This window comes from Vidua chalybeata, chromosome 2, assembly GCF_026979565.1.
Source record: "Vidua chalybeata isolate OUT-0048 chromosome 2, bVidCha1 merged haplotype, whole genome shotgun sequence".
NCBI lineage: Eukaryota > Metazoa > Chordata > Aves > Passeriformes > Viduidae > Vidua > Vidua chalybeata.
This window is the reverse complement of record NC_071531.1, coordinates 3,837,914-3,853,223: the sequence shown is the minus strand read 5'-3', so window position 1 is coordinate 3,853,223 and position 15,310 is coordinate 3,837,914. Positions and strand designations below refer to the sequence as shown.

The 15,310-nt window shown below is 42.2% G+C and overlaps 1 protein-coding gene across 1 annotated transcript in view; it reads left to right on the top strand.

The window, feature by feature from the left end:
• The window catches only part of DSCAM (DS cell adhesion molecule), a 446,344-nt gene that overhangs the window by 362,237 nt on the left and 68,797 nt on the right, over positions 1–15,310 (top strand). Inside the window, exon 20 of the mRNA XM_053936664.1 lies at positions 7,744–7,877. Within this exon, the coding sequence (XP_053792639.1) occupies positions 7,744–7,877 (134 nt within the window). The remainder of the gene's footprint in view (positions 1–7,743; positions 7,878–15,310) is intronic.

Here is a 15,310-nt window from a genome sequence, read left to right as displayed (position 1 = left end):
GCAGAAATTGAAAACTCAGCCCTGGGGTGTCCCAGCCCAGGGAGGAGCTGGAGCTGCTGCAGAGAGCCCAGAGGAGGCTCCAGGATGAGCAGAGGGCTGGAGCAGCTCTGCTGGGAGGAAAGGCTGGCACAGCTGGCATTGTTCACCTGCACAGGAGAAGCTTTGGGCTGAGCTCAGGGTGGTCTTGCAGGGCCTGGAGGAGCTGAGAAGAAAGATGGAAACAGGATATTCACAAGGGCCTGGAGTGGCAGGGTGAGGGGGAATGGCTTCAAACCAGCAGAGAGTAGCATTAGATGGGATCTTGGGAATTAGGAATTGTTCCCTGTGAGGGTGGGCAGGCCCTGGCACAGGTGCCCAGAGCAGCTGTGGCTGCCCCTGGATCCCTGGCAGTGCCCAAGGCCAGGTTGGACACTGGGGCTTGGAGCAGCCTGGGACAGTGGGAGGTGTCCCTGCCCAGGGCAGGGGTGGCACTGGATGGGCTTTAAGGTCCCTTCCAACCCAAACCATTCTGATATTCTATGAAAATGGGAAAAGGAGGAGAGACTGTTCTGGAATCTTATATTACTTGGATCCCACTAAGAATATTTTTTTCAGTATACGTACATATACATATGCATACACATACACATATACATACACATACACATATACATATATACTCCAAATACCTCTTCCCTCAAAAGCAAATAAAGAACAAAAATGTCTTAGCTTTGTTTCTAGACCAAAGCATGGAAAATTAAATTCCTGAAAGTTCCTGAAAGTTTAAGAAACTTTTAATCATACACAGACACAGACATGTGAGATTCCATAATCGCTTTATTGTAATTGTAACTATAATAATCACTTCAGGTCACTTCAGTAGGATGCCATGCACTGATCTATTTGTGGAGCACTAAAATTCCAAATTCAAGGGAGGTTTTGTCCCTAACCTTTTTTAATGCTTTTGAAATGCTATGAGATGTACAAATGTATTTTTTGATCCCCTAAATGCTTTTGAAAAACTGGATCAAGACTTTTTATGGTACTGTCCTCTCAATGAGGTTACTTGAATAATGTTTAATTTGTAAATTCTCCTGTGAGTTTTACAATAAGTTTTCAAGGAAATTACTCAATAGATTTCCTTTCTTATTTATCCACTTAATTGGTCACCCATGAATATATGAATATGCATGCCAGTTTTTTTATTTGTAATGAGATTTACAAAAGTGACAAGAGAGCAGGCTCAGTAAATTAACTGACTTGATGAATTCTGTGCTTTTTTTCCAATAAAAAATTATGTGAATAAAGTTAACTCTTTTTTTTTCCAATTAAATATTAAGGGACTCATTCTAAAATGTACATACATTGTAAGGTCACCTGGCCCCAGCTGTAGCTGCATCCAGGGAATGCAGTAAATGAAAATTGCTCAGCTCTCAACTTGTGTGTCTCAAACACTGAAGATTCTGATATCAGCCTAAAGTCCTTTAACAGTTACTTTGGAGCACCCAGGTCCTGACTCAGATGCTTTTGGGACACCTAGTGCCTGGAAGTAGATGGATTTATTTCAGTGAAAAAAAGAATCTAAAATGTAAAATCTAAACACATGCAGCATTTCCAAGTTACTTTTTGTCAAGTAGGTCCCAGCATAGCAGACCTTCCCTGAATTCTCTCTGAACACAAAGGCTCTCAGCCCTGAGCCTTGGGAGTGGGATTTAAGCCACCAGGAGCCAGGAGTATTGTCCCACACTGCTCCAGGAGCTTGGGGACAGGCTGGTCTCGGCGACATCTGGTTCATGTCAGAAGCCTCAAACATTTCTTCTCCTCCTTCTCCTCCCCCTCCTTTTTCTCCTCCTCTTTCTCCTCCTCTTTCTTCTTCTTCTTCTCCTGGTCCTTCTCCTGGTCCTTCTCCTTGTCCTTCTCCTCCTCCTTCTCCATCTCCTCCATCATCTCCTTTATCATCTCTGTCTTCTTTTTTCCTCCTAGCCCATCTCTTCCTCATTTGGTCATCCCAATTCTTGGTGGTGGCTCTTTTGCTGTCTCCATCCCTGTGATCAGACAGGCCCTGATGAGGGCAGCACATTGCCTCAGGCTGTGTTTGGCAGCTGTGCAAAAGCTCATCTCTCACCTTTAATCCTCCTGGCAGCTTAGCAATAACTCGCTCTGAGACAGCCTGATGAAAATTTCCAGAGATTTTCTGATGCCTCACACTGGTTCCATTCATTTAATCTTTTGTCCAGAAAACTAAATGGAAAGGTGTTCCAGAAAATACAATGATTTCATATTCAGCTTCAGCTTCACAACTTTTTACTGAGGGCAGGAAAGGTTTTGAGTGGAATATACAGAGACCTGCAGTTAAGCATAAGCCAAACCCAAAATCCTGGATCTAAACATCCTGAAGGTGTGGAAGTTAAAGAAGAAAAGAGCATTCACATTGGCAAACTCTGTGCACTGAACACGTGCCTCATTCCTCAGAAGAAGGGACTTTTCTACTGTCATTTTCTAAGGAAAAGCGTTCTGTAGAGGATTATTCAGTAGGACTAATTCCAGTGCACTTAAAAGATTCTGCCCTGAAGTGAGTTTAAGCACTTCCTTGGCATGTGAAAGAAATTAATTGGAGTCCTAACAGAGCTTAGAACTGGAAACTTTCTATCTCTGCTCCCAGACCTTCTCTGGCTAAAATTATGACACAAGATATTCCACCTTCCTCTAATAACATCTGGAAAACTGGGACATTTTCATGTGGCTGCCAAGCCCTCCACATCATTATTGCTATGAGGCCATATCTGATCATTAATTCCTTTCTCTTTTTTTCTTTTTTTTTTTTTTCATGAGAGGAAACTTTTCTTTGTAAAATCAATGGTGCAACATTTTCCACTGCTGCTGGAAAAGCCAGTCAGGGCCTCCTGTGACTTCTCTGTTGGTGTTCAGCTAAAGACATCAACCCAAAATTTCTTCAGCAGGCTTGAAATCTCTAAGGGTAACCCAGCAAGAGAATCCAGGATAGAATATGTTCATACTTGGATTTCTTGTAATGTTTTATACTGATTTTAGACACCAGAGGTCAGACACTGCTGCTAATCAGCAAAGGGAATGGGAACAAATCAAGCAAGTAATAGGAAATGAGCCTTCAAGAAATGAGCTTTCCTTTCAATGTGATCATATTTATGAGTTTTATCTAGCTTCCCCCCCCTCCTTTCCTGAATGCTGACTTCAGAAAAAATGCTGCTCTTTTTGGAGTTCCTCCTGGTAGGAAAAATAAGCCAAGAAGAAATGTCCAATTTAAAAAATTTCATTCTGGTTTTGTCCATTACCTTTTCCACTTTACAGTTTCTAACAAGCTGCTCATCCTCTTCACCTGGAGACTTGATTTAATAAACCATTAAAAATTAAAGCAGCTCTTCCAGTTCTTTTCCCTGCTGTGATCAAAATGCAGTTTGTAAGGCTTCTTTCTCCATTTTGCAGCAAGAGGGAGCGTGTGTGACAAATTCCTTCTCTGCTCCTGTGCTGCAAATGCAACATGAGCCAACTACGGTTGAAACAAGGAATTTGCTGCCTGAACAAGCCTGGGACATGACACAGCACCTTGGCTGGCAGCAGTGCCCCGACCTTGAGCAGACCATGGGAGGACACAGACCCCAGAGCCCCCATCCCAGGAAAGCTTCCTGCAGCTGGGAATTTGGTCTGGGTGTCTGTCAGAGGTGGCATCTGGGCTGGCTGTGACACAGGAGGATTTTTGCAGCAGTGCTGTGCTTCCAGCTCTCTGGCATTCAGAGCCAGGCAAAAGCTGCAGCAGGAAGGAAGGGAAAACAGTACCAAATCCCTCTGCCAGCCCCACTCTGCCTGGATCCAGAGAGGTTTTCCTCCTCTCCTTCCTCTCCCTGGACACCAAGCTTCCTGACCATTGGCATGAGGGGCACAGACAGCATCTGGCAAGCTTGACATTATTCTGAAATGATTAAGCAGAAATCCAGTCAGGTGCATGTTCAGTACTCCTTGGAGGAGAGCTCAGCTTGGGTTTGTTCAGCTGATGAGGGTGACCGGGCTCTGTGATGAAAATTTGCCCTTGATGACCCCTTAATGCACATTTTTCTAGTGGTAAAGATCTCTAATTTTATCTTTTTAACTAAGAAGCAAAAGGCACAGAATAGTAAATGTTCTCCTTGGGAAACTGGCAAGATTTGATAGAACTGGTGTGCTTAATATGAGGCCAGTTCAGAGTAAATTCATGTGTGGATGTGTTTTGGCTGGCAGAGATCTGCATTGTAGGTGGAATACCTACATGAACAAACAGACAGCAGTCAGGGGTTGAGTTTATTTTGGTTTTTCTAAGTGCAGCCAGCAATGGAATAGTCCCGTGTCGTGCAGAATTAAAACCCTGTTACAGAACAAGGCTCAGATTTCTGATTTATTTGCCATATCACTCTTAAATGCACCACAGTCTGTGCATTTGCCTCCCTGCTGCTCAGTACTGTGAAGAAAAATGGTGATAATCTCTCTGCTTATGAAAAGGAGAATGAGAAAGTTCCTGGAGCTCCTCCCCATTATCTGGCACATCTAAATGCTGCTTCCCAGCCCTGTTGTATCAGGATAATTGCCTGCTCTGCTTTAGCATTTCACTTGCACTGTCAGGAATACAAAGTGTTCTCCTCCACATGAAAGCAGGATGCTATTTCCGTGTTTTTCAATGCCTTGCTAGCTGGAGAATGAGGCCATCTTTGATCTTAAATTTGCCACATCTGCTCCCTGGAAGGCTGCAAAGTTGTTTAGAAGCAGTCCTCAGCTTCTCACCATAGTTTTACCCCAGTGACCATGGGGGGAAAAGAAGGATCTAAGGCATTGTGCAAAATCAGTTTGTTTGTCTTTCTGGGAGCTGTGGGAGTCAGTGTGCTAAATAAAGGTCCAGGGAGAATTCAATAAGGCAGCTCAGGTCTCCTGATACTGCTGGCTTATAATGACTGAAGCCTGAAAGGCTGGGGATGCAATGGCAATGAGGGAAAATACCTTTAGTTTGCTTGGCAAGACTCGGGATTTTCCTCTCCAGGATCAGGCAGAACACATTCCCCAACCACAACTTCTTCAGATGCCCAAGGAACCCTGTTTAGTAAGAAATGCTTCAGTTAATGCTGAGAGAACTCTTAGGAGGTGCAGGGGATGGGTTTGACCAATGATTTTACCCTCTGGACAGAGAACAGTGGGGGTCTGTGGAGCACCAGATGAGATTCTGCAGGATTCCAAGCAAGGAAATGTAAACACTTCCACACACACAGTGGAATGACACACAGCTTTCATGTGCACAACCCAGCAGTGCAGCAAAAAGAGGACTAATAAATGAGTATTCAGAATAATTTTGGCAACACTGCAGAAACTGCTGCCTGATTCCAGCCCAGTGAGGTGGAGGGGTCCTTGGGTTGAAAATTTCACCATATGGCTCCCTGAGTTTCTTTCTGGCCCCTCTTTCTGCTGGTCTCACACCAGACAGCAGCACAGCAATGACAAGGAATGTCTCCTACATAGGCCCAGTGACTGGAAATGCCAGATGAATTCTGAGTTTATCCCTCAAAAGTTGGCAGCCATGACCAATTACCATCAGAACCTGTCCCTATAGATCACACCCTAATTTAACAATAAATTGCATTAACCTCATCCATCTATTTGCAGTGATTTCCAGAAAACATTGCTATCCATAAAGGAATCCTCCTGTGGGTTAGGTAATTACCCTGGAGAGCCAGCTTTCACTCCTCAGCAGCAGGAGCAAATAGCATTTCTAATGAGCTGGGTATAAATAACAAGTTGGATGCTGTCAAGCATCAATATTTACTCTGCATTGGATAGAGCTGCTAACTGAATTAGCCCCTTTGCAGCGAGGGGCTGGGTTTGCATGCAATTATCATCATGACGTTCTCACTTGATGCCTAATTAGCTCTCTCAGCACACTATAAATAGAAAATTCACATCCAGAGACGTTGCACTAAGTGGTGCCTGTCAGTTTTCTCACGTCTTCCAGGACCACCTATGCAGGTATAAAATTGAGGGTCTCCTCACATTATTTTTACACAAAAGATGAGGAAATTTAGATCCCAGGCTGGCTGACTTCTCTTTATGGGTGAAGTTCTGTAGCAGAATAATATCTGCTTGCTTAATTGAGGCAGAACAAAGATTCAGAATTTATCTACAAGTATCAGCTTGCTGGACAAGGGATTTTGTACCTCTACGGCACAATAACTGTTTTCTGTGAAAATAAAGAAAGCTGATCAAGCATTGCAATGGTAATTGCACTAGAAACTTTGACATTTTAGTAGTTTTACTTGAAATCAGACAAAAATATGAGATTCCTCACAAAGCAGTAGTTCTGTAGAGAACAAAGTCCATAAAATTGTTTCATTTTGTCTTTAATAACCTATGTAGCAATAATCAATACAACATACCTATTTTAATAATTTGACGTATATAAGGACCACACACAGTGGTATAATATCTTTCAAATTATTTATTTTCACAGTTTTTAAAATATATTTTCAAATATTTTGACACAAGGCGTATTTTTCAGTAAATTTTAAACCCATTTATTCTGACATTAAGTGTAGCCCTTGTTTTGTTTGAGTACAAGCTTATGTGTAATGTGATATTCCAGCATGCAGGAAAATAAATCTAGCAGTTTTGCACATTAGTAAAAAAGTGTTTCCAAAGCTGGAGAGCTCCGTACAGTGTAATGTGTGTTTGAAAAACAGCATATGCTCATGAAATCAAAACCCTTCCCAAAATGCAAGGCTGCAAAGGGATGTAGTTAAGATTACACAGCAAGATTTTAGCATTTCCAAACAGAAGCTTTTTCCACTGGTTTTAGACAGGAGGTTTGGAGGTTTTTAGCTCTTTCTCTGTGATAACTTTGTATTATTATGTATTATGTAGATATCTGCTGTAATTAGAGAAATAGATATACTGCCAGAGAGAGGTCTGAGCTGCTGAGGGCAGGGCAAGGGGCAAGGATTTTTTTGGGGGGAGATGTCTGCTCACACATCGTGGCACTTGCTGGCCATGGGTCACATCAGGCAGTGCAAACTGCTCGTTTACCCTCCACTTCATTAAATTCACAGCCCTGCTCTGGATGTCCATTAAACTGTCCACATGTGCATTATTTATAACACTTTGGCATGGGTTGTGTATTCAAAGCTGGCCATTTTTAATAAGGTGTTGTTTGGCAGTTTCTGTGACCACGGACAAGATATTTTCACGTGTGCATTTGGATTCAAATTGAAAGGGGAAATTTAGGTTGGATCTGGGGAAGAAATTCTTTACTTTGAGGCTGGTGAGCCCTGACACAGGTTTCTCAGTGGATGCCCCATCCCTGGAAGTGTCCAAGGCCAGGATGGATGGAGCTCTGAGGAACCTGGTCTAGGGGAAGGTATCTCTGCCCATGGCAGGGGTTTGGAAGATATCTAAGTTCCATCCTAACCCAAACAATTCTATGATTTTATGCAGGCTGGAGGGGATACTTCACAAAAGTTTAACCAACAGTGGCAGGTTCTGCTTTGAGATCCTCTGAAGAAGAGTTTCTCCCCTTTTAACTATGGGGTCACATCCTCCAAACCTTCTCCCTGGCATGGGCAGCATGGAGGCTGCTCCCTAACACACAGTGTCCATCTCAAGTCCATGGGGACACAGCCACCAAAGCAGCACACTCCCCTTTTCCTCTTCAACTCTTCTGTTCCACTGGGATGATTGAATAGCTGCCTTGGGCCACTCTAACACATTTTGCTTCTCCAGTTCCAGGTCCTCCTGCTGGAGTTAAAGCAGCTGCTGCCTCAGCCTCCACGGTTTTTGTGTCCTGGCTGCCTCCCCTGAAGCTGAACGGCATCATCCGGAAATACACCGTGTTCTGCTCCCACCCCTACCCCACAGTAAGTGCCACAGCCCCTCTGTGTAGGGCTGACACACAGCATTTGCAGATTCCAGTCCTTGATCTTCTCCCTGCTGCTTCCTCTCCTGCCCTTTGCTCGCCCTGAGCAAAGCCAAAGGGAGATCCTGGAGCTACAGAGAGAAGTGAGAGTTGATTTGGTTTATCCCGCCTATCAAATTTTTGTTTAAAACCTATTGCAGAGCATTAGCTCAGAAATAATTTCAAAATGTACAGTTGAAGTGGAGTATTTTGCAAGGTATGGTTAGTTTAGAATGTAACAAGTTACATTTTCCAGGACCAGCTGCACAGCCCTGTTGCAGCTGGAGGCGTGTATTCATTTACCCTGTTTGCATCGAAGTTCCTGCCTTTTTGCCTTGAGTATTCATGTGTGAAGGAACATAATGACTTACAAACAAACATATTTGCTTGTGAATAGGCTTATTTATGCCTGGAATATTTGCCCAATCTAGCTCTGTGTGCTTTTACTTGCTGAGAAAGTGACAAGAGGAAATTTTGAATGGAGTATCAGGTTATCTTTCTTCCTGTCTGAATCACAAAGAAATTCAGCAGTCTTTAAACACAAGGGCCAATTGCTCTCTCTAAATGCCCATGTATATTTATTTTCATGTGGATTGAAAAGAATACTCATTCATTTTATATCTGAGGTTTGGATTTAGGTTATATCTAAGGTTTGGATTTCAGTTTTAAACAAGACTTCCCACCAAAGGTAAAAAATGCAATCTTGGTTTGATAGGCAAGGAAAATATTTTTCCTGAAATTTCCAAAAGTGCTTCAGGCATGTGGAAATTTGCCTGTCCCCAAGGCAGGGGGTTGGAACAAGGTGGTCTTTTAGATCCCTTCCAGCCCAAACCATTGTTTGAGTCTCTGATTTATGTTTTGGGATTACTGTCTCCTAAATCCATTAATTTCATAATTGTAGCAAACCAAACTATCTTTAGCACACATTTAAATGTAAAGTAGCTGGAGATTTTCCATTACAGTTCATATATTTCTATGGCACTCAGTGGGTTAAAGAGGTCAGAATTTAGAGGACAGCTCTGAATGGAGATCAGGAACTTCTCTGGGGGCTTGGAGAGAACACCAGATGGTGCTGCTGCCTTCTCCAGATACTTTCCATGCACAAAGCTGCAATGCTTCTTCCTGGGGCTTTGCTAGCAACGTTTTTTCCTATATTTACAACCCCAAGAAAATAAACATCCTCAGCTAAAAATGTTATTCTCTACCATGTGAGTCTCTCACATACAAAACTTCCTATTTTGTGGTTGCCTTTTGGAGCACCTCAGAGATGGACAGTGACAAGAACAGTTGCTCTGTTTTTGCTGCTCTTGGCCTGGACAGAATCTTACTGCTGTATTTTTGTGGTGTTCATTATGCAGGGGTGTGTATGAACCATCATGGAACCATACCTTAGCCCCAGGAAGAGACACATGCAGGTGTTTGTACATTTTATTAATTGCTGATGTGTACATGGATAGTTCTGAAAGGTGTCCCTGTCCCTTCCAGCCCAAACCATTCTGTGATTCCATGATCCTGCTGTTACCTTCATGCAGGTGTGTGTACATAGAAATATATACATGCACACACAGATATATGTATAAATATGTTCAACATGTGTTTATGAGTCCCTGTCCCAGTGTTCTGCAGATCAGCAGGAGCTGTGGCTTGCAGAGAACTTCTGTAGCAGCCCTGTGTGCTGAGTGAGGCACAGATCACACTGGGGGCTCAGTTTCCAGAAGCCAAGTTGGACATTTTTAAACAAATGCAAGCCCTCAGGACATATTTAATATAGAACACACTCCCTCAGCTTTATTTCTAACAAAATGCTTTGTTATCTTTTATTCTGAAATGGATTGTGGGCAAAAAAGCTGTTTTATTCAGAGCTGCTTTGCAGTGAAACAAGCCTGCTGCAGAGCTGCTCAAATGCCAGCACTGCTGTGCAGATGCACTTAATATATCCAGGGAACTTCTTGTTTGATTCACTGCTGGCAGAGACCAGCAGCTGACAGAGGGAGAGGTCTTAAATTAGGGTGAGGAGGAGAATAAATAAAAGGCCTGTGTCTTTATCATCTCCTCTGCCACCATAAGTAGCAAGTGCTGTAGCTGCAGGTATGGAGCCCTAAAAACTTCATCCATCAGTCACAGCCCTGGCTGCAAAAAAGCTTTGCTGAAAGTCTGCTATTCAAGCAGAAAGGCAAACTCAGTTTTCAGGCATCAGTGAGAAGAAAGAGAAAAGGACAGGGGTAAAGGTAAATTTATGGGGAGGCTGCATTCTTTGCAGATTGTATTTTTTTGCTGAGAACAAGTCCATACAATAGACTTTAGACAGGTTAACAACAGTCCTTTGCACAAGAACACTGCTTTGGCGTTTAAGTCACCAGCAGGAGAAATAATTAACTCTGTTGGTAGTATTGTGCATATTTTTATTACAAACATAACACTTATACAACCCCGACATATTATAAAATGAAGATTTGCTGCCTCCTGCGCTCTTCAGTTTGCTTTGCAAAGGCAGAAGCCTTTAAAACTTCTGCTGCCTCTGTATAGAACAAAAGACATTTTCTCTTTAAATATTTTGAGCCCTAAGGACAGTATTTGCCTGGGATGTTTCAAACCACAAATATGATTAATGTGTGAAAAATGGAAAAGATTCTCCGCTGCAGTCTATTCTCTGGCCAAGATAAAGGGCAAGCAAGGATCCAATTTCATACTGTTTAATTGTTGTGTCTGTAGTATTCTACAGGCATAAGTAGGCAAAAATTTCTCTTTTTTATTCTGAAAATGTAGGAAAAAATACAGAAATATGAGACTTCATTGATCCTTTCTTTTTCAAATATAAGACACAGAATATGCTAGAATTTAAGTTAGAAAAATTATCCTTTGTGCTAACTCATAGCCTACATTCTTGCTTCTCCCCAATTTCTACCACATCCATGTCCAACTGTTTGAAGGATCTGGCTTCTCAAGACCACCTGTAATGGTCCATTGGTGGCCAGATTCCTTCTGAGTGGTGATTCCCATTGTACTGGCAGGATGCTCATCCTGGCCAGGTCTCAGGGAAGTGCTGTCACTGCTGTCCCATCCTGGCTGGGGGATTTTCCCCCATGGTGCCACACACATGGAACACAGTTTGAATGCTAGCACAAAAATTAGGCTGGTTCAGTTTCTGCTGAACTTACCTCCTTCCTCAAGAGGCTGCTCCAAGCACTTCCAGCCTTGGGCTGTACATGTGCACTGCCAGGGCCTTTCAAGTGCAACAGAAAAGGAGATTTGGGGGTTTTCTGAAGAAAAAAAGACAAAAAAACTCCCTAAAAACAACCACCAACCTCGTGTTGCATTCAAGTCAGTACAATGCTTAAGGAAGAATCAATGGGATTAGATTAAATAAAATTTAGATGTCAGAAGGTGTCTGGAAAAGGTCACTGTGACACACAGGTAAGTCAGCCTGGGAAACTTTGATCTCAGAACAGGTAAAAAGCATCTCCTAAAGAATCAGGAGAGTGCTGAGGGCAGGAGAAGGAAGGTTAAGGATCAGGATTTCTTGATACAGGAAATTATGAAAAAGTGCCTATGCACAAAGACAGGGAATTTTTGATATGGGAAATTCTGATCAGTGAGGGGAAAAATTACCATGAGATCCTGGTCAAATCTTGAAGCTGGGGCCCAGACTGTGGGATCTCCACATGTGGAAATCTTCAAGACTTCACTGACACATCCCTGAGCAACTTGATGCAATTAAACTTGCTTTGGGAAGGGGCTTGGACTGGGTGACCTCCAGAGGAACCTTCCAACCTCAATTCTATTATTATGAGGCAGTTTAAAACTGGAAAAGTTGGTCAGAAACTGTATACAACAAGGGAAGGCAGACAGTGGTAGAGTTAATGTGCAACTCTTGGAGGAAAAGACACATTTAATTGACACCAAGATGTCTCATAAGTTAAAAGTCTCCAATAAAATTGTATGACATTTTAGGCCACTGGCAGGACTGTTTGTCTTTCCCATCTGAACACTTTCTATGCACAGTCTCCCAAACAAGTTCTGCTTTTAGCTCTCACTATCAGGAAATCAGAGAGTGGGAGTGAGGTCACCTTATTTCACATCTTAAGTGAGTTCCACATGAGTGGAGGAAAGACAAGAACCAACTGACTGTGTCCTGAAAAGGAAAATCACTGAGAAAGGAGAATGGTCTCCATTTATTATCCTTTTATAGTGCACTTCTACTTACAGGACTCCTTTCCATTATCTCCAGGCTTTCTATGGAGGAAGCATAGAGTGATGCACAAATTAGTGACCTGCTTTGCTGGAAACAGCAGGAAAATCCTGTTTAATGTGTTTGCTTCTATTAGTCAGTGACCCACCAGCAGATCAGCAAAACCCAAACAGCAATAACAACCATAATGACTACATTTTTCTAATCAACAAGTCAAAATAGACTTTAATATGTGTATTTCTGATTGGGTGATGTCATACTGTTTATTGACACCCAAATGATTCTGCAGGTCTGTATTTTCTCAGCTCTTTACCTCACTTTCTAGCATAAGTACCCAAAGATTGGCAAATATGACAAGAAGCTTGCAAAGCATACAGGTATATATGTAAAACCCTAGATTTCAGATAAGAAGAACCAGTTATTCTCTGGTCTTTAATCCTGACACTAGTTTTGAAATGTTGGTTGATGAAACTGTTGCTTAGCTGTGGGATTCTGCTGAGAAGCTATTTGTCCCTCAAACCCACCTTTGACTGAAGTCTCAAAAGACCAGAAGTCTGAGAGCTGGAAGGAAAAGAAATTCCAGAACTGTTGAAGCAGATGAATGGAGTGAGAATATTCCTGCAAAGATCCCAGATGATGCTGTCATGATAAACTGGATTAGCTGAATGAGGAACCAGAGCACAGAGCAGATCCCTGCACTGAAATAGGGGCGATGATTTGGAATTATCTCATAGTGCAAACCCTACAGTCAGCCCCAGGTAGCTGTGTTGGAAAGAGTCTTTGAAAACTGTGATCTACATTTCTGGACTACTCCAAAGGATGTAGAAAGATCCAAAAGCTGAAAGCCCAGCAAGGATTCATGCTGGCCTGGAAATATTTCTGTGAAACAGTTGGATTTGGAATAGGTGGTATATGAAGAGGTGCAAAGCAGTGATGGAGAAGAGGGAAATGATCTTATATTTGGCCAAAGCCCAAGTCAATTTATGTGAAAACATGATCAATATTGAAAATTGACCAACATCTGAGGCAGACAGTTACTGATCCTTTTGTTTTCCTTATTTTACTGTGAGAAACATAACTCTTCAGCCTGTTAGACTTCTATATTTGTTTCATTCTTTTGCTTTTATTTAAACTCACAAAGGGGAAAATATATTATGTGATTTAACCAGCATACACAGGAGTCTCTGGGGTTGCTCTGTGGAAGAAGAGAGTAATTGCTGCTCTTGGTCTGTAATTCATAGACTCTAAGTGGGATTTCATTAATCTGACTCCAGTCACATTGAATAGAGTCACAGATACTTATTCTGGGGTCATCAAGGATTTCCTTTCATTAAGGAAAGAAGCTAGATGTCTGTGATAAACTGGATAAATCTTCTGACAGTTTCCCTTCTCTTTGTTTAGTCTAGAGAAAGTATATATGCTTATCTTAAACCAACCGATCTGCACCATAAACTAGATGTGGAAGTATATACAATTATCTTAACCTAGATCTTAAAACTATTAGCTGTCATAAATTCCCATCATCCAGGTGTTTTCCACTCAATTCTTTCAGGCAGACCCAAGTTTTGTCTTGATTTTGCATAGGATGTGTCTAAATTCCAACTTCGGGTTTGCATCACACTTTCTGATCCTCATTTCCTCTCTAGATTAAAGATTTGGATAAAAGAAAACTTTGGAAAATAGACTTGATGCAATTATAAGGCAGAAATTATTTGTTGTTACATACTGTAGATCTTTCAGTGATTAGAAGGATGCTGAAAGTTTCTTGGAAAAAAGGGAGAAGTAGCTGGCAAAAGTTGCTGTTGAACAGAAGTTTATTTAGAGTCAGCAGATTCTGTAGGATTGAATTTTAAATATATTTTCATTGATTTGTGTATTACATGCAGTATTTATCACTGTATCTATATAGCACTTTCTACAGCGTGAAGATATTTATGCTTATTAATTCCTGTGTGCTTTATTTAGCATAGAAATAGTGCATAATTTGGGGGTTATTTTAAAACCTTATATTGGACAGTATTTAAAATGTGTCTTTTTAATATACCACATGTTCTATTTTTAGCCTTTTTGTCGTCGTTTCACATCTTTGGTGCCAGCTTCCAAACATAGTACATTCATTATTTTAATTGCTTTGTCAAGTTTACATTTTTTACCTATCTTATGTTTGTCAGAGAGCAAGACCTCAGGAGGGATGTGACCGAGTACAAATTGATTCTGAAGATGTGCTGGTTTATATGATTTTTAAAAGGTCTCCTTGAAAGCCCTACCAAAACAAATTTGCTATTGATTTTTTCATAAACCTCCCTTCTTGTCTCACTACCTCGTCTCACACCCAGGGATATCAATACAGTCTGACAATAAGTCCTTGGTGTCCTGACCTTCCTGTGGTCACCAGCCCATGACACCACACTCTGCTTCCCTCCTCAGGAGCTCAGGGACTCTCCAGGAGGTGCTCCAAAGGGACAGGCAGGTGGTGGACCCTAAGTGAGCTGCCTGGAAATCCAGACAGTGGGTTTTCTTCCAGCTGTAATACCTGGAAATGAGAATTCAGGAGCAGCTGAGGGAGCTCCAGGTGTTTATCCTGGAGAAAAGGAGGCTCAGGGGCAACTTTTTGGCTCTCCACAACTCCCTGGCAGGAGGGAAGAGCCAGGTGGGGATCAGGCTCTGCTCTGAGGACAAGAGGAGATGGCCTCAAACTTCACCAGGAAAGGTTCATGTTGCACATGAGGAAGAATTTCTTCACAGAAAGGGTGCTCAGGCCTTGGCAGGGGCTGCCCAGGGAGGTTTGGAGTGCCCATCCCTGGAAGGAAGGCCTGGAGGTGGCACTCAGAGCTCTGGGCTGGGGACAAGGTGGGGACTGGGCACAGCTTGGACTCCATGGGCTGGGAGGGCTTTTCCAACCTCAGTGATTCTGGGATTCTTTGGATTGGCAGGATTTTCCTGCCTGTGGGAAGGCAGGGAGCTGCCCCTGTTCTTCCAAAAATTTCCATCTGAAACTTTCTAACATTTTAATTGTGCAATTAAGGTGGAAAAAAAAAAAAGTTACAATATGGCAGCTGCATTCACTTTTGTGCACAGCTTCTGTTTCCAACCTTCAATAATGCTGAGTGAAAAACAGATGCCACATTTCAAAACATGAGCCAACACCTGAACAGAAACCATTGCTAGACCAAAGTGGCATCCAAGAGCCTTACTGGAGACCATGG